Source organism: Hipposideros armiger, unplaced genomic scaffold (assembly GCF_001890085.2).
Source record: "Hipposideros armiger isolate ML-2016 unplaced genomic scaffold, ASM189008v1 scaffold_522, whole genome shotgun sequence".
Classification (NCBI taxonomy): domain Eukaryota; kingdom Metazoa; phylum Chordata; class Mammalia; order Chiroptera; family Hipposideridae; genus Hipposideros; species Hipposideros armiger.
In genome coordinates, this window is record NW_017731872.1 from 413,957 (window position 1) to 437,356 (window position 23,400).

At 38.8% G+C, this 23,400-nt stretch overlaps 2 protein-coding genes across 4 annotated transcripts in view; both read left to right on the forward strand.

Annotated features, from left to right (window-relative positions):
* The window catches only part of SEH1L (SEH1 like nucleoporin), a 38,187-nt gene extending 18,449 nt beyond the window's left edge, over nt 1-19,738 (forward strand). For 2 of the 3 annotated variants that reach the window (XM_019668257.1, XM_019668256.1), the window contains 5 exons: nt 9,316-9,414; nt 13,607-13,747; nt 14,692-14,849; nt 16,165-16,315; nt 17,384-17,549. In XM_019668257.1, the coding sequence (XP_019523802.1) occupies nt 9,316-9,414; nt 13,607-13,747; nt 14,692-14,849; nt 16,165-16,315; nt 17,384-17,396 (562 nt within the window). In that variant the 3' untranslated portion in view covers nt 17,397-17,549. Of the gene's footprint in view, nt 1-9,315; nt 9,415-13,606; nt 13,748-14,691; nt 14,850-16,164; nt 16,316-17,383; nt 17,550-19,010 lie in introns of those variants that run through there. The other variant, XM_019668258.1, reaches the window with a different exon arrangement.
* A 3,384-nt stretch (nt 19,739-23,122) lies between these two features.
* The window catches only part of CEP192 (centrosomal protein 192), a 131,517-nt gene continuing 131,239 nt past the window's right edge, over nt 23,123-23,400 (forward strand). Inside the window, exon 1 of the mRNA XM_019668227.1 lies at nt 23,123-23,368. The gene's annotated coding sequence lies outside the window, so the exon portion shown is untranslated. The remainder of the gene's footprint in view (nt 23,369-23,400) is intronic.

Here is a 23,400-nt window from a genome sequence, read left to right on the forward strand (position 1 = left end):
CCAAGCCAGTTCTTAACCATCGCGCCACTCAGCCGGCCCCCAAATTGGCGTTTTTTAAGCTAAGCATTTGATGGTTATTTTCTTAAAAATGACTGTTTTCTCAAATAGTCATGTTTATTATTATTTTTATTATTTTTCAATTACCGTTGACATACAATAATGTTAATTTCAGGTGTACAACACAGAGATTAGACATGTATATAACTTATGAGGTGATTAGTCTGATAAATCTAGGACCCATGTGACACCATACATAGTTATTATAATATTATTGACTATATACCTTACGCTGTACTTTATATCCCCATGATAATTTTGTAACTACCAATTTGTACTTCTTAATATCTTCCCCTTTTTCACCCATCCCCTGATCCCCTTCACATTTGGCATCCCTCAAAATGTTCTCTATGAGTTTGTTTTTATTTTTTGTTTATTTTGTTCTTTAGATTCCACATATAAGTGAAATCATATGGCATTTGTCTTTCTCTGTCTGATTTAATTCCACTCAGCATACCCTCTAGGTCCATCCATGTTGTTGCAGATAGCAAGATTTCATTCTTTTTTTATGGCTAATGTTCCATTGCATATATGTACCCCCTCTTCTTTATCCATTAATTTATTAATGGGCACCCATGTTGCCTCCATATCTTGGCTATTGTAAATAATGCTGCAGTGAACATAAGGATGTACGTGTCCCTCTGAAGTGGTGTTTTGCGTTTTTTTGGATAAATACCTGGAAGTGGAATTACTGAGTCCTCCTTTGTCTCTTATTATAGTCTTTGGTTTTTAATTTTAATTATTATTTTTTTTAGTTGGGGAGCAGCCATGGTTATTGGTTATACATTGCTTTTTGTGCTACAGTGGCATGGTTGACTCTTTTAGGGAGGGCGTAGCTCACAGTGGCCCATGCGGGGATTGAACTGGCAACCTTGGTGTTATTGGCACCATGCTCTAACCAACTGAGCTAACCGGTCACCCCTATAGTCTTTGTTTTAAAATCTATTTTGTCTGGTATAAGTATTGCTACTCCAGCTTTTTTTTTTCATTTCCATTTTCATGAAACATCTTTTTCCATCTCTTAATTTTCTATCTGTGTGTGTCTTTCAATCTGAAGTATCTTGTAGAGAGCTTATGAAAGGATCTTGTTTTATTATCCATTCAGCCCCCTCTCCCCCCATGTGTTTTGATTGGAGCATGTAATCCATTTACAGTTAAAGTAATTGTTGATAGATATGTAGTTATTGCCATTTTATTTTTCATATTTTTTATTTTTTTTCTTCTTGAAGTCCTTTTAACATTTCTTGTAATACTGGTTTGGTGGTGATGAACTCCTTTAGTTTTTTGTCTTGTCTGGGAAGCTCTTTAGTTGTCCTTCGATTATAAATGGTAGCTTTGCTGGGTAGAATAATCTTGGTTGTAGGTCCTTGCTTTTCATCACTTCACATGTTTTGTGCCAATCTATTCTGGCCTGCAAAGTGTTTGTTGAGAAATCAGCTGTCAGTCTTAATGGAAGCTTTCTTATAGGTAACTAACTGCTTTTCTCTTGCTGCTTTTAAGATTCTCTCTTTATCTTTAACCTTTGGCATTTTAATTATGCGCCTTTGTCTGGGCCTGTTTGGGTTCATCTTCTTTAGAACTCTTTGGTTTTATATGTCTATTTCCTTCACCACATCAGGGAAGTTTTCCATCATTATTTCTTCAAATAGATTTTCAATTCCTTGTTTTCTCTAGTCTCCTTGTGGTGCCCCTATGATGTGAATGTTGGTATGTTTGATGTTGTCCCAGAGGCCCCTTAAATTATCTGTGTTTTTTGTATTTTTTTTTCTTCTTGCTGTTCTGATTGGGTGTTTCCTGATACTTTCTAAATCACTGATTTGATTGTCTGTTTAATCTGTTGATTTGCTGTAATGTGTTCTTTATTTCAGCTATTGTATTCTTCATTTCTGACTGGTTCTTTTTTATGTTTTCTATCTCCATTTTTTTATTTCCTGTCTCTTTTTTTAAGTTCTCCTTGAGATCATTGAACATCCTTATAACCAGTGTTTTGAACTCTGCATCTGTTAGTTGGGTTGTCTCCATTTTGTTTAGGTCTTTTTCTGGAGCTTTGTTTGTTCTGTTCTTTTATTTGGGATATATTTCTCTGACTCCTCATTTTGGCTGCCTCCCTATGTTTGTTTCTATGTATTAAGTAGCACTGCTATGTCTCCTGATCTTGGTAGAGTGGTCTTATGTAGTGGGTGTAGTGTGGGGCCCATTGGTGCAGTGTCTCTGGTTACCTTAGCCAGGTATTGCAGGTATGTCTGTTGTGTGGAATGTGTGTGTTCTGTTGTAGTTGAGTCTTGTTTGCTGTTTGCAACTGTGGGAGGGATTTACTCGTGGGCTGATTGGTTGTGAGGACTGTCTGTGACTGCAGAGGCGGAGCTGTTGTGCAGGGCCTGATCCTATGAAGCAGGATTCGCTTTGGCATGCTCTGGTGCCTGCCTAGTCTGCCCTTTGGATGTGTTGTCCCAGGAGGCAGCCGAGTGGCGCTCTGGCTTTGTCTGAAGCCTGCCACCAGGTGTTCTGGCCCTGGGGCCTCCTGGGAGGGGTCCCACAGCAGGCCAAGTTCAGCCTCAGCCTGTCACCTGCTTGGGGTCATCTGGCATGAGCCACAAAGCAATGTGCAGATGGCTGCCACCCACACTGGGTTGGAGGTGTCTGGGAGAGGTCAAGCTGCAAACTGAGGTTGGCTGCTGCTAGTGCCAGGCTTGGGGTTGCTTAGTAAGAGATATGGGGCATGCCAAGGCCAGATGCTTCTTGTTTGGGGTTTGTGAACCTTTGAGAGATTTTAGGAAAGTCTGAAGCATGAGCCAAGACAGGCTGTAGGTATGGAAAAGCCACTGGATGCGGCTTGGATGGGCCTACAAGTTCGGTAGGATGGGGTCTCAGAGAATCACCTGAGCAAGGTGATGTTAGCTAGGTTGATGGAGACTCAGATATGGAGGCTGCCTTTGTCTTTATGAGGTCATACAATTAAGTTCGCAAAGTCATCCTAGAAAAAGGGCTACATACCTCGTTGCTGAATATCACTATGGTCACCTTCGAAGTACTCCCTTTGGGAAGCTATGCAGCAATGTCAGCATCTAGTCCACCCTTCGTAGCAATTCTGAAACTCTTTTTCTGCAAGGCCATCAGAGCTGTCATCCTATTACCCTTGATGTCCTGAATGTCATCAAAATGTCTTCCTTTCAATATTTCCTTTATCTTAGGGTAAAGAAAGAATTATTGGGGTGAGATCAGGTGAGTGGGGAGGGTGTTCCAATCAGTTATTTGTTTACTGGCTAAAAACTCCCTCACAGACAGTGCTGTGTGAGCTGGTATATTGTTGTGATGCAAGAACCATGAATTAGTGGTGAAAAGTTCAGGTTGTCTAACTTTTTCATGCAGCCTTTTTAGCACTTCCAAATAGTAAACTTGGTTAACTGTTTGTGCAGTTGGTACAAATTCATAATGAATAATCCCTCTGATATCAAAAGGTTAGCAACATCGTTGCAACAAGTTCTTAATTGTCAGACCTCGTATGCTGGGAGCCAGGGCTCAGCAAAGGAACAATTGCTTCTGTCAGCATTTCTGTCTGGGAGAAGGCTGCCCCTCCAGCCCTTGCTCTGAAGCCAGATAGTTGTTCAGTTTCTTCCCCTATGTCCCTGGTGCCTTTTGAGGTGCTGCCCCAGTGCTGGAGCTGAGAGCGAGTGAGTCTGTCAGGAAGTAAGTCCAAGTGCCGGTCTTTTAAGAGGAACGCCTGGGACTCCAGCAGCCCTTCCTCTCACTCAGCCACAATCTTTGCTGGTTTTTACAGCCAGAAGTTGTCGGAGTTCTCTTCTTGTCATTGGAGCACTGGTGGAGCACTAGGCTGGGGATCCTGGTGTGCGGCTGGTGCTCCTTGGTCCTCAGGGGGGACCTCCAAAGCCGAGATATGTCTACCAATTTTTAACCTGTACACATGGGTGCAGGAGCTGCCCAGTCTGTGTTTCTGCCACTTCTACCAGTGTTAAGGTGGCTACTTCTATATGTCCTTAGTTGTAGGACTTCGGTTCAGCTAGTCTTCAGGCTGTTCTCAATGATGGTTGTTCTGTAGTTTAGTTGTAATCCCCCACTCTGGAGCCATTGTTCTCAGTCTAGTTGTGGAGGATGCCGCTCACCGGCCCATGTTGGTGTTATGATCATTGTATTCTTCCTGGCTGAGGCAGTCAGTCACCTGCCATTGGACGGCTGCTCACGGTGGCTCACGAAAGCTCATGCTGGCTGCTGCCCGCTCACGGTAGCTTATGGGAGCCCACTGCAGCTCCACTGCAGCTCTACTGCAGCATACGCCGACGCCGGCGACTCACGGCAGCTCAGCTCCAGGTCGAGCTGTTGTTCTCCATCTTAGCTGTAGAGGGCGCAGCGTCACTGGCCCTTATGTGGGATCCGAGCCGGGGCCCTGCTGTTCAGAGCTGGTGTCCCAAGCCAACTCTTAACTGATGCGCCACACGGCCGGCCCTGGTCCTCTGTTTTCTGAAACAGCTCACTCTCTTTCCAAGGGGATTGGCTGAGTTTCATCTAAGTAGATGCAGTGGGTTCACAGGATTTCTCTGTGGGGAGTGTAGGTGAAGAGGTAACAGGCAGGTTTGGGGTATCCCCAAATTGCCAAAGTCAGGAGGACTTGACTTTGGAGATGGAGCACTTTAATGTATTTTGTTCCTTCAGGTTCCTCTCCTTGCCAGTTTTGGAGTAAGTACTATTTTATTTCAAGTTGTTATCTCTCTTTTAAATTCTAAATCATTTTACTATTAGGCTCCTTCCTCAGACTTTTTTTTAGCCTAGAACAGAGTCAGCTGTGAGCCTTGGGGTGGGGGTTGGGGTGTCTTCTGATTGCAGTTTTTTAAATGAATCACTTTATAATTATCCCATGACTCATTCTTTTTCTTTGCATTTGTTGATTGGAGGTTGGAGCTTCTAGAATTTCTTCGTTATTAATAGTGACATGGGGTCTTTTTCTCTTTGCATTTTCTCTGTCTCATCTCCTGCTTCCTGTCTTTGTGGAATTTTTCCAAGTTTCTTGATTCCTGATCGCACACTCTGATTTCTAGCATTGTTGTGGTGTCATTCTTTCATCATTTCCATGGAACCTTAAAAGGGAGGGGAAGCAATCTACTATTTAAAGAGAACCAGGTGGTTTATCTCACTGTTTAGGTTTGAGTCATATTTGGAAAATGGCCTAAAATGTGAACATCTTAATTCTGGATGTACAAATGAGGTAATCCTCAATTCTGTTATCTAGATTTTTTTATAATTTGATTTAAAAATGTTTGAGTGGTGAACACACTGTGATATATAGATGACGTATTACAGAATTGTACATTTGAAACCTATGTAACTTTACTAACCATTGTCACCCCAATAAACTATAATAATAAAATGTTTTAAAAGATATTTTCAGTAATTTCAGAATATGTTACTGTAAATGTACCTTTGGTCCTTGCTCACATATTTCACATTATTAAAAACAATGAGTTATATTTATAGAACATTTAAAAAGAGAGTTTGTGAGATATAGAAACTACTATGGAATTTACATCTTTTTTAATGGCCAAGAATTATAAATAGCTTGGAATTTTATTTTATTATTATAGTACATTTCAGTTTACCTGATATTTTTCTTATATTAGGTGATGTGGGGGAGGAACGAACTTTCCTTTACCCTCAAGGTTCTTTTGGCTGGTCTAATAATCAAATAAACATGAGACAGATTAAGATTATTAAGAGAAAATAACCAGATTTAATACATACATATGTGTGGGAACCCCAAATACATGAGAGTCACAGACCCCACATGCATGAGAGGTTCAGAGATAGAAAGGGAACATGGTAGATAAGACATACTGAGCTAGGGATGAGGTAAGGTTCCTTGGGGGCTTCAAAAAGTCAATGCAGGATGATAAGAAGAGCAGACCTTTAGTAAATAGAAGTTTGCCCTGCTGTATAGATATGTCAAAAGAAGTTATCTCTGATAATCTGTTATGGGCAAGGCCTCTAATTCAAATTCTTCTAGGTAGTTGGGTAGAGGGGGCCAGAAGTTTCTCTTAAACCTGAGGTTAAAGTTGCCTGTAGTTCAAAACAATCTGCATACCACAGGTACATCTTGCAGTGACTTGTTCTGTACCCCCCCCCCCCCCAGTGACATGATTCATTATCAGAAATTTTAGTAATAAGGAGCTATCCTGGTTTTTTTTTTTTTCCATTACCACCTTTTGTTTTCAGCTTTATGAATTGGCAGATCACAATACCAAAGTAAAAGGTTAAACAAAGGTGTCATATTCATAGAGATATTACGTATTCTGGATAAGGGAGGCAAAGGAAATCAGTATCTAGATAATCAGGCATAGAAACAACAAAAAAATCATTTAACCTAGAGTTTAGTAGAGTTCATTCTATTATTGCTTATCTGTTGCCTTTTAAAATGAGTCTAGAGAAGAGAATGACATGTGGGGCCATGCCCTTCTGAGGGGAGGTCTTTTTCTATTTTTCTTCCTTCCATTGGGGTTTTGAAACTTTGTACAAAGCACTTGAAATCTTTTTGTCCTGAATTTGGTCACCATAGGGTTACTTTTCATTCAATAGTTAATGACCAAATCTTTCAGGAGGAAAAATTTGAAGACCTTATAGGTGTTGTTTTTGTTTGTTTTTAAATCTATTGAATGCTTGATACCTTTTCTTTTGGGAAAAGAGCTACTTTCTTTCTCAGCTATAAGTATTAGCTTGGTGTAAAAGTAATTGTGGTTTCAGACTGTGAATTTTAAATCATTGTAACTAGGCTCAAACACATCTTTATTAATCAAAATAAGAACCATTACAATCAGCACATTTTTGCCAACGAGTAGTAAGTTTGTTTATTCCTGTAGCATAAAAATCTGCTTCAGGACTCAACCAATTCTTAGAAAGCATTTCCTGCATTCTGGTTGTGGAAGTGTTTTCCCTGCAAAAGGTTGTCAGAGATGCTTGAAGAAGTAGTCAGTTGGTGAGAGGTCAGGTAAATATAGTGGATGAAGCAAAACTTTGTAGCCCAATTCATTCAACTTTTTTTTTTAAGCTGAGCCATCCTGCCACCTGTTGGCTGCTCAGCTCGGGCCAGGAATCGAACTGCTGTTGCTCAGAGCTCGCTCTCTTGAGCGAGCTCTTAACCACCTGAGACACTCGGCCGGCCCTTCATTCAACTTTTTAAGCATTGGTTGTGCTATGTGCGGTCGGGCGTTGTGGAGAATTGGGCCCTTTCTGTTGACCAGTGCTGCAGGCATTGCAGTTTTCAGTGCGTCTCATGGATTTGCTGAGCATACTTTTCAGATGTAATTGTTTCACCGGGATTCAGAAAGCTGTAGTGGATCAGGTTGGCAGCAGACCACCAAACAGTGACCATGATCTTTTTTTGGTGCAAGTTTGGAGCTTCTTCTAGGTCCAACCACTGAGCTGGTTGTCACCAGTTGTCATATAAAACCCACTTTTCGTCACATGTCACAATCCGATCGAGAAATGGTTCGTTCTTGTTGCGTAGAATAAGAGAAGATGACACTTCAAAACATTGATTTTTTTGATTTGCAGTCAGCTCATGAGGCACCCACTTATTGAGCTTTTTCATCTTTCCAGTTTGCTTCAAATACTGAATGACCATAGAATGGTCGACGTTGAGTTCTTCGGCAACTTCTTGTGTAGTTGTAAGAGGATCAGCTTTGATGATAGCTCTCAATTGGTCATTGTCAACTTCCGATGGCCAGCCACTACACTCCTCATTTTCAAGGCTCTCGTCTCCTTTGCAAAACTTCTTGAACCACCATTGCACTGTACGTTCGTTAACAGTTCCTGGGCCAAATGTGTTGTTGATGTTGTGAGTTGTCTCTGCTGTTTTATGACCCATTTTGAACTCAGATAAGAAAATCGCTTGAATTTGCTTTCTGTCAAATTGTTTCCATAGTCTAAAATATGTATAAATAAAATAAACAGCAAGTAATAAGTCATTAGCAAAAAAACATAAAGTGAGGGGGTGGCTGGGTGGTTCAGTTGGTTAGAGCGCGTGCTCTTAGCAACAGGGTTGCCCGTTCGATTCCCATATGGGCAAGTGAGCTGCGCCCTCCGCAACTCGATTGAAGACGACGACTTAAGCTGAGCTGCTGGTGGGAGGCCGGATGGTTCAGTGGGTTAGAGCCGTGTGCTCTTAACAAGGTTGCTAGTTCGACTCTCGCATGGGATGGTGGGCTGCGCCCTCTACAACTAAGATTGAAAGCGGTGACTGGACTTGGAGCTGATGAGTCCTGAAAAAACACATTGTTTCCCAGTAAAGTTAAACAAAAACAAAAAGAGCTGAAGGCCGGCCGAGTGGTTCAGTTGGTTAAGAGCTCACGCAAGAGTGCGAGCTCTGAGCAACAGTGGTTTGATGCCCGGCCCAAGCTGAGTTGCTGCTGAGCTGCCAACAGGTGGCAGATGGCTCAGCTTAAAAAAAAAAAAAAAAAAAGCCAGCTGAGTGGAGTGTTGGTTGAGTTGGCTTGGGACTCCAGCTCTGAGCAGCAGGGCCCCGGTTTGGATCCCACATGAGGGCCAGTGACGCTGCGCCCTCTACAGCTAAGATGGTAAACAACAGCTCGACATGGAGTTGGGCTGTTGTGAGTCGCCAGCAATGGTGTAGGCTGCAGTGAGGCTGCAGTGAGCTGCCATAAATTGACCGTGAGTGGCTGGCAGCAGGTGTGAGCTGCCAAGAGCCGCTGTGAACAGCCGTTCAGTGGCCGGTGACCCATCTGCCTCACCTGGGAAAAGCGCAATGATAATACCAACATGGGCCAGGGAAGCGACATCCTAAACAACTAGACTGAAGAACAAAAGGACAGCAACTTGTCTGTTCCCCTTCCTCAATTTCCCAACGCTGTTCCCCTCCCCCAATTCCCCAATAAAAACAAAACAAAACAAAACCCATGAAGTGAGAAATGCACATTAAAATGATGTATAACAACCACATTTATATAAGAATGTATTCCAATATCCAAGGCAAATTTCAACAGTTGCAAAAACCGCAATTTGCACCAACCCACATAAATATGGTAAACAATGCAGTGGTATCCTCAGTCCCGGTGTTGAGCATTCTGAAGGCATGCCAAAGTGTTGTCTCTGTTGGATGTATGGCAGGGATTTAATCACAGTAGTGTCTTGCTAACTTGTGGATTATGTAGAGCTGCTTGATGCCAGTTTTTAAAAATTCTCTCAATTATATGTATATTAATTTAATCATGTAAATATTTTTAACTCATTTTTTAGCTCTCGCGCTCATTCCCCTATGATTGCTGTAGGAAGTGATGACAGTAGTCCAAATGCAATGGCCAAGGTTCAGATTTTCGAATATAATGAAAACACCAGGTCAGTACTGTTTCAGTTTTAAAATTGTTCCAAATTGCACTTAACTTTTAAAAATGTTATTTCTTTATTCATTAACTGAATTATGCATTATTCGTTACATATTTACTGATTTCCTATGATATGCCATGTTCTGTGATAGGCTATGATGATATAAAATTGAATGATATAGAAGACAAGGTAATTGCTTACCCAGCGTGTACCATCTTGCAGGGAAAACAAACAAAAAAGTTAAAAAATGGTGATGAATTTTTTAATCTGGGAGAGTCAGGATGTTAAGAGCTTCCACTAGGGTGAAGGTGGCTAGGAAGTTCAACCAAAAGAAGACCTTTAGGATGAGAAGAAGTTAGCCAGACAAAGAGTGTAAAACATTTCAGATAGAGAAAACTGCATGTGATAAGGTCCATGAACAAGAGAGAACCAATATATATTTTTACTGTGGTTGGAATGTAATAGGCAAAAGGAAGTGTGGTGAGAAATATGCAAGGCTTATATCTGTAAGATCTAGTGTTCAGTGTTTAGGTTTTTTCTTAAGGGTAATATGAAGCCATTGACAGATTTTTAAGTTGGGGACTAATAGGATCAAATGATAGTTTAACTTTTCCATAGGTGTGGAAAGTATTTAGGAAGGGAACATGAGTGGTTTCAAGGCTAGGATGCTGTTATAATAGCTCAGGTGGGAGATTATAGTGGCTTTGGAATGGAGTAGTGGCAGTGGGAATGGAAAGAAGTGGACAATTTGAGAATAATTTAAGAAGTGGTATCGGTAGGACCTAGTGATTGATTGGATATGGGAGTTGAAGAAGACGGGGAGAGCTATCAAGATGATTTACAAGGGTGTGGCCAATGGGTAGTGTGTAATTTCAATGGATCGTGTGTCATTTCTTGAGATAAGGAACTCTGGAAACAGCAGCTTTGGGTAGAGTGTAACAGCCTGTGAAGAAAAATTTAATTTTGGTCATGTTGAGATACTTGGAACACTGAGAGCCATAGGATCGTGTCAGAGGTGTACTCAGCCTTCAGGGAGGAAAGAGCACCCATTAGGTGATTGGGTAGGCGTCACATGTGCTAGACAGAATTCTTGGGTCTAGTTGTTAGATAGCGGGTGGGGCCAGAAGTAGAAGAGAAGAACTAGCATAATTCCTGTGAGCTCTGCAATTCAGAATGTTACTACTTGGGTTTTTAAGGGGTTCTTATACCTACCTGCCTTGTACCTTCCAAGATTTTTTATTTTTTTAGAGAGACTGTCTACAATGGTGCTGTCCAATAGAACTTGCTGTGATGATGGAAATGGTACATATCTGCACATCTAATGCAGCAGCCATTAGCCGTATGTGGCTATTGATACTTAAATGTGGTTACTCCAACTGAGAAACTGAATTTGTTTTCTGTCAATTTAATTTTAAATAGGCACGTGTGGCTAATGGCTATTGTTTTGGCCAGCACACTTCTAGAATATAGAAACCTTTCCCTAGAATTCCTTTTAAGCCATCAAAGCTATGAACCATGTTAATAGCATGTTTTAAAGAGGCTTCATGAAGAGCTAATTTTGTTAATTTTTTTTAACCTTAGCTGAACAGAATGAATAATGAGCCATATATATAAAATTCAAAGGTGGACCATTTCTAAAACATAGGAAAATAAGTATTTGATCAATAAGATTTGAGTAAAGGGATAAAGAACTTGCATTTAGTTCTGAAAGAAAATACTGGGTAGGTAGAAAATACCTAAATACTTAAAAGAACCTAGTGATAAAGATAATCCGAGGTTGCATATGAGTCTTTCAGCTAGGAGAATAAATCTCTAGAGCAGAGGCTGGATTCCCCTGTATTATCTCATATAATAAAGGCCTGGCTACAGAGAAGTTGTGAGTTAACAGTTAAGTGGCTCATTTGCTTAGTGCTGATGTCAAGGGCCTTAGTATTTTCCATTTTTATGCTGTTATCCTTAGTGCATTGATGACAGCTCCTTCTTAGGATTATAAGAATTCCAGGTTTCACGTGCAGATACAAAGAAGGGCTTTTTCTTTCATGAACCTTTTTGTATTAGGAAGAGAAAAACATTTGTAGAAACATCTTAGGATTTTTCATTGGGTCCTGGCAAGAATTGGGTCACTTACCCATGCTTAAGCTTCAAGGTAGTCAGCATGCATCTGGCATTTTCTGTATGTAGAATGATGGGGAAGTGGCATCAGGTAGGTACCAATGTGTGTGTGTGTGTGTGTGTGTGTGTGTGTGTGTGTGTGTGTGTGGTGTGTGGAGGAATTGACTTAGAAAGTTATTAGACCTTTTTGAGAATTGAGCTATTTTTGGATTTTTTTGGTCTCATTCTTTGAAGTAAAAGTTGTTTGAAGGTTCTTAATAGATTGAACATGTTACATGGAGGATATGTGTTAGTGGACTATAAAGCAGTTACTGATACATAATTGTTCTTTTTGTGAGAAGTACACAGGAAACATTTGTCAAATTAACCAGTATTGGATATCTTTATTTCTATTGGTGAATGAAAATATTAAGATAGACCTGGCCTTGTTAATAATACAAGTGCCCTGCATTTATATAAGTTACAGGGCACTTTCACATATGTTATGAAATTAGAATGCTAACAGCCATCTTATGAGTAGGATAGGTAGCTTTTATTATATTAACACCATTTTACAAATGAAGAAAGTGAGACCAACAAAATAAAATGACTAGTCTAAGGTCAAATAGAGGAGTCAAGCACATAAAAAAAGCAAGGGTATAAATGAGATTGTTCAGGGTGATCGTATAGGGTGAAAAGAGGTCAAGAAGGGAACCTTAAGGTGCATATTAGCTTGGAGATATTTCAGAAAGAAGGAAGGCCAGGTAGAGAATGCTGGGAACACCAATATTTCAGAGGGTGGAAAGGGGGAAAGGGGCATCTCTTTAAACCCCCACTCTCCAACAGACGGTGCTTCAGTACTGTCCCTGACAGTCAGTTGAAGATATAGAAAATTTGATCTGCTGTCTCCTTCATTATCTACTTCTCTATTTGCAGATCTAAAAGTAGAATTGTAAGGATGAAATAGATTTTAGTATAGCTTCCTTTATCACCATTAAAAAAACTCAATTCCTGCTGTTAATGAGCTTTATTTTCATTTACACTCAAATACTTATGAGATTCAATTAACATATTTTCTTTAAAAAGATACTAATGGCTAATCAAGATCCCACTCTAAGTTTTTGTTAAAGTGTCTTAAGCTAAACTTAAAAAAAATATCAACGGGGCCGGCCGAGTGGCGCGATGGTTAAGAATTCGCTTGGGATGTCAGAGGGCCCCTGTTCGGATCCCACATATGAGGGCCAGTGACACTGCCCTCTACAGCTAAGATGCTGAACAACAGCTCAACCTGGAGCTGGGCTGCCATGAGTCGCCGGCGACAGCGTAGGCTGCACTCCCTGTGGCAGTGAGTTGCTATGGGCTACCATATGTAGCCAGCAGCCAGCGTGAGCGGCCAGCAGCCGCAGTGAGCGGCCGTCCAGAAGCCGGTGACTGATCTGCCTTCCCAGAGAAGAGAGCAATGATGGTGCCAACTTGGGCCAGTGAAGCAACATCCTCCACAACTAGATTGAAGAACAAAACGACAGCAACTTGTCTGTTCCCCTTCCCCCAATTCCCCAGCACTGTTCCCATCCCCCCAATTCCCCAATAAAAATAAAAAAATCTTTAAAAAAAAAAAAATCAACGGAAGAAACTTGGGAGGTTATATAAGTTTCCTAGGGCTGCAGTAGCAAATCACTACAATGTGGTGGTGGCTTAAAACAAATTTATTCTCACAGTTCTGGAGGCCACACACCTGAAATCAAGGTGTTGTTGGACTTCGCACCTTCTGATGCTGGCTCCAGGAATTCTTAATTTGTGGTATCTAACTCCAGTCTCTGCCTGTGTCTTCATATGGCCTTCTCTATGTTGCTGTTTCTCTTCTTTGTCTTTTTATAAGGGCACTCAACTAAACCCAGGGTATGTTCTCACCCTGAGATCCTTAATTATATCTGCAAAGACCTTTTTTCCAAATTAGGTGACATTCACAGTTTTGAGGGTTAGGACTTGGACGTAGTACATATTGCAGAGGTAAACACTACTTCATTGTGAGCAATATAAAAAAATTGAGGTACCGCAACATATGGATTATTAAATTTTTTATTTCTGGAATTTTTCATTGTTTTTTTGTTAGGAAATATGCAAAAGCTGAAACTCTCATGACAGTTACAGATGCTGTTCATGATATTGCATTTGCTCCAAACCTGGGAAGATCTTACCATATTCTAGCCATAGCAACCAAAGATGTGAGAATTTTTACATTAAAGCCTGTGAGGTAAGTTTTTGAAAGAATTCCTAATTTGAAAGTATTCTTAAATCTTGATTATTTTCATTTGTGAAGAAGACCATATAGAGGCAACTGATCTGAAGAATGGAGTCTTTAATGAATATTTCATCTGTAACAGAGGGTGCCAAAAAAATGTATACACATTTTAAGAAAGGAAAACTGTATTAAAATTATAATACTCAATATATACTGATAACAAAAGATGAATACAAGTCACGTTTGACTTCTGCAATTATAAGAGGTGTGGTCAGACACTTCTGATTACGGCAAAATACTGCTTGAGCAATGTTGACCAACGTGTCCACTTGTATACATTATTTAGCACCCCCGTATATGACTTATTGGGGAAGGGGAATTGAGTAAAGCAAGATTTATATTTTCTTAATTGTGTTTTATTTAGGCTGATACAATGAATTAGATCCTCTGAATATAATTGGTACTCTATAAATGTTTGAATGAATGAGAGGTGGCATTCTAAGGGAAAATTAAATTAGTACTGACATTCTTGTGAATAACCTTTTTAGCTTTAATTTTGGAATGAATTTCAGTTTTTTTTCTTTCCTTTTTTCCTTCTTCCTTCTTCCCTTCCTACTGCTTTTCTTTTAAAATGAATTATTATTATATATCTTATTCCTCAACTTCGAAGGAATAAAATCCTCTTTTGTTGTATCTTTTGTCTCTGAAATAGTCATTGATTATCTTTTATGTGGTAGGACCACCCCAGGTGCTGGGGCAGTCAAATGAATGTGACACGGCCCAATGAACTATGGGGGGCGGGTGGTATGGATATACACATTACTATAAAATAATATGGTAAATAGGTGAGACCATTCATATTTTTTTTGTTTAAGTAGGGTGTGTGTGTGTGTGTGTGTGTGTGTGTGTGTGTGTAAACCTTTTCGCAGAATTCCTCAGGAAAATTTTTTTAACAGGAAAGAACTTACTTCCTCTGGTGGGCCAACAAAATTTGAAATCCATATAGTGGCTCAGTTTGATAATCATAATTCTCAGGTCTGGCGAGTGAGTTGGAATATAACAGGAACAGTGCTAGCATCTTCAGGCGATGATGGCTGTGTAAGATTGTGGAAAGGTAAGATTTCAGTGAATCTGCTTTATATTGCTGCTTTAGAATTTTCACTTAGAAATGTAACCTCTAAATATTTTGAAAAAAACTATCTTTCCACAGTTACTTTTAAATTATGTCTTATATTAATTTGTTTTTTTGAACCTTCATCACTCAGCTTATAACAGTTAATGACTAATTGAATTATTTTTTTAAGTTTCCGTGTTAAACAAAGCAGCTTTTAAAACTAAAGGTTACTGTAACAGACTATGCAGTATCTCTAAAATGCTGTTTGCTATATGTGTAACTTGTGTGATTGTTCTGCAGACTCACAATAGTCATCTCAACAGTGGCTTAGCCAACCAGCCCTTAATAGGAGAAAACCCAGTATCTTCCCCAGTTACCCTCTGCAGCTCTCAAAAAGTTCAGGAGTCTCGGAGCCACTGATTCTAAAAGTTTTTTACAAATGCCAAGCTGAGAGAGAACTTTGGTCTGGTCAGTCGATACTGACTGTGGTCGCTGTAGTGTGGTTTGCACTTTTGCACAAATGTTTATCCCCTGGGCAGAGGTGTCCTTGGCCTGTGCTCCACTCTAGTGGGTGGTGCACCAGTCTAGTCAGTGGTTTCCCACACTTAGGATCCAAAATCATAGATTAGTTCATTTACCCTAAGCAGTATTGTTTCCCAAAATGCAGTTAGGTCAGTTTTATGTTGGGGTAGAAGCAGCTCAGACCCCCCTTTTTTAGTGTAATTTGATTTCAGGTGCTTTGCTGCCATTTTCCTGCTCTGGGCTTTAGTTGAAACCACCCATCTCCACCCAGCAGGCTCCCTAACTTGGGTTTCCTGGGCTCAGTGTCTCCAGTGACCAATGTTTTATTCAAAGAATTAGGCCATGTTGAATAAGCCACTCAAATCCAAATGTTTTGTTACGTACATCCATCTCTGAGGAAATTAGGTACCCACATGACGAAGAACACAGTTCCATTACGCTACACATACGTGTAATTACAATTCATTATAATGAAGACAAAAATTTATTTTGCTGTAATGTAGTAATGCAGTAGCTTAGAGAATTGTCTCTGTTAATATTTATCTTGTAAGGAACGGAAATGGGTGGTGAAAGCTTTTTATTTTTTAAATTAGTAATTCTTTTAAGACTTAAAAAATTGTTAAAATTAAGCTATATTTATTTTATTTAAAAATGTCTTTAACATTTATTCTGAGAGAAATATAGCCTATAGGGCTCTTGTTTCTTTAATTGTAGGTTAAGGACATGAACATAGATTTGTGTCCTTGAGCATAGGTATTAGTCATGTTAATGTATTTGATCATTTTCCTTGCAGCAAATTATATGGAGAACTGGAAGTGTACTGGTATTTTGAAAGGTAATGGGAGCCCTGTCAATGGGAGTTCTCAGCAGGGAAACTCAAATCCTTCCCTAGGTTCAAATATCCCAAATCTTCAAAATTCATTAAATGGATCTTCTGCTGGCAGGTAGGCTGATTCATGGAAAACTAGAAATTATCTTATTTTTAAATCATTCTGGTAGCCATACTTAAGATGTGTTATTTCATGGATTTTAAGATTGAATGAAGAAATTCACCCATAATTATGACACTAGAAAAAAGTTTTCAATTCATATTCACTTTGTTAACTGTATTTGGCTTACTTAGTCATAATATTTACACATAGGTTTTGAGGCCATTAACTAAACTAAATTATATTCTGAAATTTAGTGGTCTATCAGAAATGTTTATAACTTTAAGATTCTATTTTGCTTTTGACGTGTGAGATGAAGAGGAAATATGGGATTTTAGTCCTAGATTATTAATGTGTTAGGGCTGGCAGTGTAGCCTTTAAATCAGGTCAAACTGAAATTTTAAATAAAAATAATTAAGGCTTTGTAGACGAGAGTAAGTTAAATTGGTTTTTTTTTTTTTTTTGGCTGTTGTTTAAAACTTTAATGGAGATGATAAGAAATGGTAAATTCCGAGTGCTTGATTTTCAAAATTTTTAACATTTTAGATTCTTATTTATTTTAATAAAGAACGTTTGATGTGATCTAAAGAGTCATGCTTTTGTTTTCATATTAAAATTTCATATATGTGAATTTGTAAGATAAAATCATGTTAATATTGCTTTGTGAATAATTTGGATTGCGATTCAGGAAACTTCAAAGCACAGCCTTGATAAACTGTCCTGTGGTTATTCTGTTGTCATCTTAAATAAGAGAATTGAATTTAAAATTTTCTCAACAGTCTTTATATTTGTTACATTTTTATAAAGAAGACCTGCTATTTGATTTGAGGTTTGAGTATTTGCATGAAAACAATTTCAGGTTACCATAGACAATATCATATTATAAAGATGATTCCATGAAGCAAAAGATACTAGTGTTATTTTAAAAAACAACAACCTGGTTTTTGGTTGTTGCCTGTACTGCATATTTTCTTTTGTGAAGAGCTATGAAGTTTTGATCTGTATTCTTACTATGCCAATAACCATGTGTGTTAGATCTGTGATGCATTTTCCCTTCTCCATCTGTGTTATGTCCTTTAACAGAAAGCACAGCTGAGTACCAGCTAACTGGAGTAACTTTGCTGTTTTGCTGCTTGTTGCATGCACACAGGAATGGAAAGCGAGCTCCTTTTCCCCTTCCCCAGCGCCATTTGACCTCTCCCAAGATACACCAGCAGCCTGCTTACTACTGGCAATCCAAAAGGCCTTTAAAAATACAGTTGTATATCATTTTTTTTTGTACTAGCCAGTTTATTGATACTATTTGAAACTTTTGAAATGGAGAGGCTTTTTGTTGCGACATTGTCACCAAAACAATTTTTTGAAATTGTTAGTTCCTGAAACTAACATGGGTTTTAAAATTAAAAAGATGTTAATATCCTTATAAGTAGTTGGGAGGAGGGAAAATATCACTTTATTCCATTTGGAGAATATAGGCTTATTTCTTTTGTTTTCTAAAACAGTAAGCAAAAATGATGAATTTCTATAATTTTAATTTCAAGATTAAATATTTTTCATAAAGATTGTTTTGAGTGTTAATTTGTTCACTTTTTGTAAAATTGGTTTATACGTGATATTCAGTACAATTCTGTCATTTCTTTGTACTATTTTAAAAATACTCATAAAGGAGTGAGTCAAGTTGTAGTAAAATGAAAGTAAATTGTACAGTTTGTAGCCAAATTAAACATTTGGTATTCATTTATAATTTGGTAGTAAAATGAAAACACCTTTGTAAATTTTCAATTTATATTCACTAAAGAGATTAATGTTTCTAATATGTACTCGTGTATTTTTATGGTGTGATTCTGTGGCTTAAGGTTTCCTTCAAGTCAAAATTTGGAAATATACTATAAGAGAAGCAGTTAAAATTTTGCTGAAATTGTGCATGCACATTAACTTCCACGTTCATGTCCCAGGATTTTAATTTAGTTGGCTGCTTCATTTAGAAGTTTATATCCTGTAGAACTCTGACTTTGATGACCAAGCTATAAATCTTTGTTTGCTAGAATGCATATGTATTATGGGTAAGTTATAAAATGGCAGAATAACAATAGGACATATTTGAGCCCTTTTAGTTGTCAAAATTTTCTACTATTCTAAGGTTTTGCAGAAAACAGCTAAGAATATTCACAGATTGTATTTCTTCGAAAATATGTTGCAATAGCTGGCCATACTATGTGAAAATATATTTGAATTGGTTCTCGGTAACATGTTTGCACTAAAAAAATGTGTGCCTGCTGCTACTACAAATGAAGCATTGCTTAAAGAAAAAGCTTATTAGATTTGTAAATTTATGGGATAGCATCAAATGTTCCTGAGAGGTTAGAAAATGTTTTAAATTATAAAATTAATGTGTTTTTTGTAATATTCATATTGATAATTTTTAAAATATTTTAAGTTTAACAGATTGTGTTTTTTCTTTCAAGTTGCTGTACTTTATTAAGCAAGCTTGATTTGAGTAAGGGCCTTGATTTTTGCTATTATGTTCTGTTAGTTTTGGCATGAATATACTAAAGCTCCCCTCCACCCCCCTGCCCCCTAGTATGTGTTTTCCTTTTTGGTTCTTTGTATTTACTACTTTTCTCTTTTTCTTCTGTTTTTTTTTTTTCCTTTCTTTTTTTATGTTGTTTTTGTTTTGTTTTGGTGTTTTGTTCCTGTCTCATTGTTTCAGGTATTTCTTTCCCTCTCTGGATTCCCCAAGGGCTGGATCAAGATGGTCCAGTTATGCCCAGCTCCTTCCTTCTCCTCCTCCTCCTCCTCCTCCTCCTCTTCTTCCTCCTCTTCCTCCTCTTCCTCTTCCTCCTCTGGTAGAGCACTCTTTCGATGCTGACACTGCCAACCTCCAGTATCCTCACCCTAGCAGACGATCTCTCTCTCGGCCTCTTAATCCCTTGCCTGAGAATGAAGGGGTTTAAAACACTGACTTAACACTTAAAGGCCTTATTCGAGTGCTTGTAGATGCTTTCATTCCTGGCTGCTCTTTGTTTTTCTTCATTTTCTTTCAGAAGATTTTTCTAATTTAGGGTCTGTCTTGCATGTATTACAACCAGAACACAGTGTTTGGAACCTAAACATATTTGTGCTTCTGCATCAAAGGAATATTTTCTTCATTGGTTGATAACCTTTGATAAAATGAGATACGTACAAGTAACATGAACTGTGAGAGTTACACCCAATAGCTGACTTCAAAGTGACTGTTTTGTAAATCTTATTTTGAACTGTTACCATGGTGTTTCTTATGGTTCACATACTGGTTAATGTGAAAGCGTATCATTATAAAGTTTACTCTGCCTTTGAGACATTTAAGAAATGTTTTTAATTTTACAGGCTAATGTTGAAACTGACCAGTTTGTAAAATAAATTGTTCCTGTGTATAAAGCAGTAAAACATAATATAGACTGTTTGGTCTTTTTATTTTTTTTTCCTAAAGGGAATTGTTTTCACTACTTGGAATTACTGTTTAAAGCTTTTGTAATTCTCCAAGTAGATTATTTAATAAAATATATTTTGAAAGATGAATCTGTCGCCTTATAAAAGTAGGATGTATTCTATTTGATAGTTGGAAAACCTTGTATCTCCTTAAAATACCATGTTGCTAAAAATAAAATCCATACAATAAAAAATTATGGGATGGGCATGACATTTATTTGAAAGGTAGATAGTATGTAGACTAACATGTAGAACTGACAGATGTTGACTTTCAATCTAATTAGACAACATTAGATTATTTTCTAGAATGATACATTTAAAATTTGAAAACAGAATATATTTGACAGTAATTATGGTAAAATGATTAAAACTATGGGATTAATATTATTTTTGGTTCAGTTTTCTCAGAAATTGTCAAGGATTTAACTACTGTTAGGGCTAGAGAAAGATACAATTTGAGCAGCATTTCAAATATGTATCAGTTAATAAAAAGATGATATTATGACCATATGTTATAATAATTTATAATCTAATTTTTAAAGAAACCTTTCCTATGAATAGTTTCATACCCTACCTAGAGCTTCTTAACATGCAAGGGATAAACAGCTGGTAAGACATATTGTAATAATTTTAAGGTACATTTGTGTTTTGTTATATCTAATCATTAAATGTTTTGTCTATAAAGTTGGCATTTTAGCATTCCAATGTAAGAAAAAGAATCCTTTCCAAATAATTCTCAAAGGTCTTCCTTCTGTTAAAGGACTTGTTTTAGACTTGTAGATTTGTTTAGGTTCAAATCAAGGGATCTAACTTAAGGCTGAATCTAGCTCAGAATTAAGAATTCACATCTTTGAGATTTCAGTTATAGAGGTGCCTGGGGTTAGAATGGATAATGGATTAAGACAGATTATCCAGTTTAGTGAATATTGAGCATCTTCAATGTGCATGATACTGTGCTAAACACTGGGATACATATAAAAAATACAAAGGTAGTTTGCACACTGTCTTTCTAATGAGAAAAGGTATTTATAAAATTTACAAAAGATAATGAGGATTAGGCTTCATAATAAAGGTTGAAACAGTATATTAGGCATAAAAGAAAGTGATTTGTTTGAGCTGGCAGGATTTGGAAAGGATGTGGGATTTCAACAGGTGGAATGATTGAAACGGAGTAGGATAGACATTCCAGGGTGATGATGGCCTAGAAGTGAAAGAGGATAAGGGTGTGTTAAGGCAACAGAATGAAGGATTAGTCTGATGAAAGAGTAAGGTTCATTTAGGGAGCTAGTGGGAGATTAATCTGGGATCATATCTTGTGGTCACATTGTAGAAGGCTTTGGGTATTCGCAGCTAAAGTATTACCTCTTACAGTAGTTGGTAAAGGGGAACTGTGGTAGATGTTTGCCTTTTCATAACTGGGTAGGCATCACTTCTAGTCCCCTGGAAGGCACTCTTGGCCATGGGGCTTTTGCAAACTACTCAATGTCTAAGGAGATTTGGAATTTCCTGGGCGTTCTCTTCCTCCTTTTCAGTTGGCAAATAAGGTTAGATAATAGCTAATATTTGTTGAGTACTCGATATGCCAGCGCTCTTCTAGATATGTCTTTTTTAAGTTAACTGATTTAATCCTGACAACAAACCTGAGGCAAGTGCTTGAATTATCCACATTTTACAGATTAGGAAACTGGCAGCTTAAAGCCATTTGCCCAAGTCTGTACAGCTAGGAAGTGAGAGCCAGGATTGAGATCTAGGCAGTCTGGCATCAGATTCTAGGCTCTCCTGCCTGCAGATACTTTGGATCGTAGATCCCTGTCACTAGAGTCATACTAAGTTGCTGGGTTATGTGGGGAGAGCTTTGGCCTTTGATTTTTGTAGAGGAAGGAGATTTATTGAGTTGGGTACAAGGGATACAGGGTGAATGATAGTCTGGAACATACAGATATCAGCAGTTAACCTCCAATGTATGGCTATGGTGTATTATAGATAGAAGAGTTAAAATACCCTGTGAAACAAGGGTTGCTCATACTCAAATAGCATCCTTTCAGCTCTAGAGCTAATAAATATTTGGTTTATTTTTCAGGATTCAGAATTCGCTTATTCTTTGTTCACTGAGTATGAACAAAGGTAGAAAAGGGGTAATTATACATTACAAGGCTGGAAGGTTTCAAGAAGAGATGTTAGAACTGGGGAAACGACTCAGTTTGACAGGTAGCCAGACCTGATAAATTAAAACAAGTGTTAAAGTAATTAATGCTTAGGACCAAGCTGATAACATGAAATGAGTGACAATAAGTTGTGAAAGTGGAGGCAATTAAGGGTAGGAGAGACTGAATGGTTTTCAGGTGATAAAACAAGGAAGGGTGCTGTTTGCTTTTTGAATGGAAAGATGCAGCATTTCCAAAGGCAGAAAGGAACGAGTGGAGAGGGTTCCCAGGAGTGACAGTTGAGCAATATTTTAGAGGACATACGAAGCAAAGTGATCAAATATACATATCTTTCCACACCAGGCTAAAATTAGGAGTAGGACTGTCAGACTCAACTGTTTTATTTTTCCTTTTCTCTCCCAAGTACACCATGCATCTTAAACGATAACTTGAATGAAGTTAAAGGAGTTAGCTTTGGAGAGACTCTTTCCTTTTGAGACTATGGAAGAAATTTTGAGATAAAGGAAAGTAAAAAGTGTGAAATTTAATTATATAGTTTCAGTAAAGTAGTAGTTAAGGCCTTGAGCTGAGCAGATGTCCCTGATGGGATTTGTGGCCTGAGGATAGGAAAACTTACAAAGTTGATTAAGGATGAGTTATCTCTCATCACCTCACCCCTTTGCAACCAGACCAAACGTTATTCATCACAAAGAGGCGATCAGGTGTAGCGAACTATCATAAAGCTTGGATCCCGAGGAATGATTTCCTAATTGGGACTAAGTAGCAGTGGGTGGGTGGGTGGGGGGCTATGGCACATTTCAGCATCTGCCAAACGGTGATAGAAACATGTAAGGACAAAAAAATGGCAACAATACTGAATTCAGGTAATTTGTTCACCGGAAATATTTGTGTATATGGTGGGTGACAGTGCTTTGGGGTCCTAAAGTCAAGGTATGCATTATTTTCTAGTTGTCCAAAGCTTTCAACAGGGCACCTTCGGTTCAGATACAGCGAAAAACCCTTCCGCTTCTCAGGCAGTGCTGACCTCCGGATCTGCGGATCGCTGCTTCCTCGCTTCAAATCCAGGGCGCGCTGTCCTCGCCCAATCATCGGGCTCCTGCCAGCCCTTTCCCTTCGCTCCGTCCAATCCAAAGCCGTTCCTGAGTCTTCTGCCCTCGGCTCGTGCCGCGAACAGACGTAAACCCGAGGGGCGCGCGGTACGGTCGGTTCCGGCGGCCGCTGTTGCAGAGGACATGCGCGCGCGCATATGCAGTGCCGCTGGGACGCCCCCTCCTCGGACATTCCGCCGGTATTTTGTCTCCGGAAGCTGGGGTCGCGGGCTCGGTGAGGAGAGTCATTTTGTGTACAGACGTGAGGTTTGGCGGGACGCAGAAGAATCCACTTTTGGCCGGCGTTTCAGCTGCCGGGTCGGTGGGGCAGTGATGGTTCGATAGAGGTGGGCGCAGGCTCCGGGCAGGGGGCTGCGCG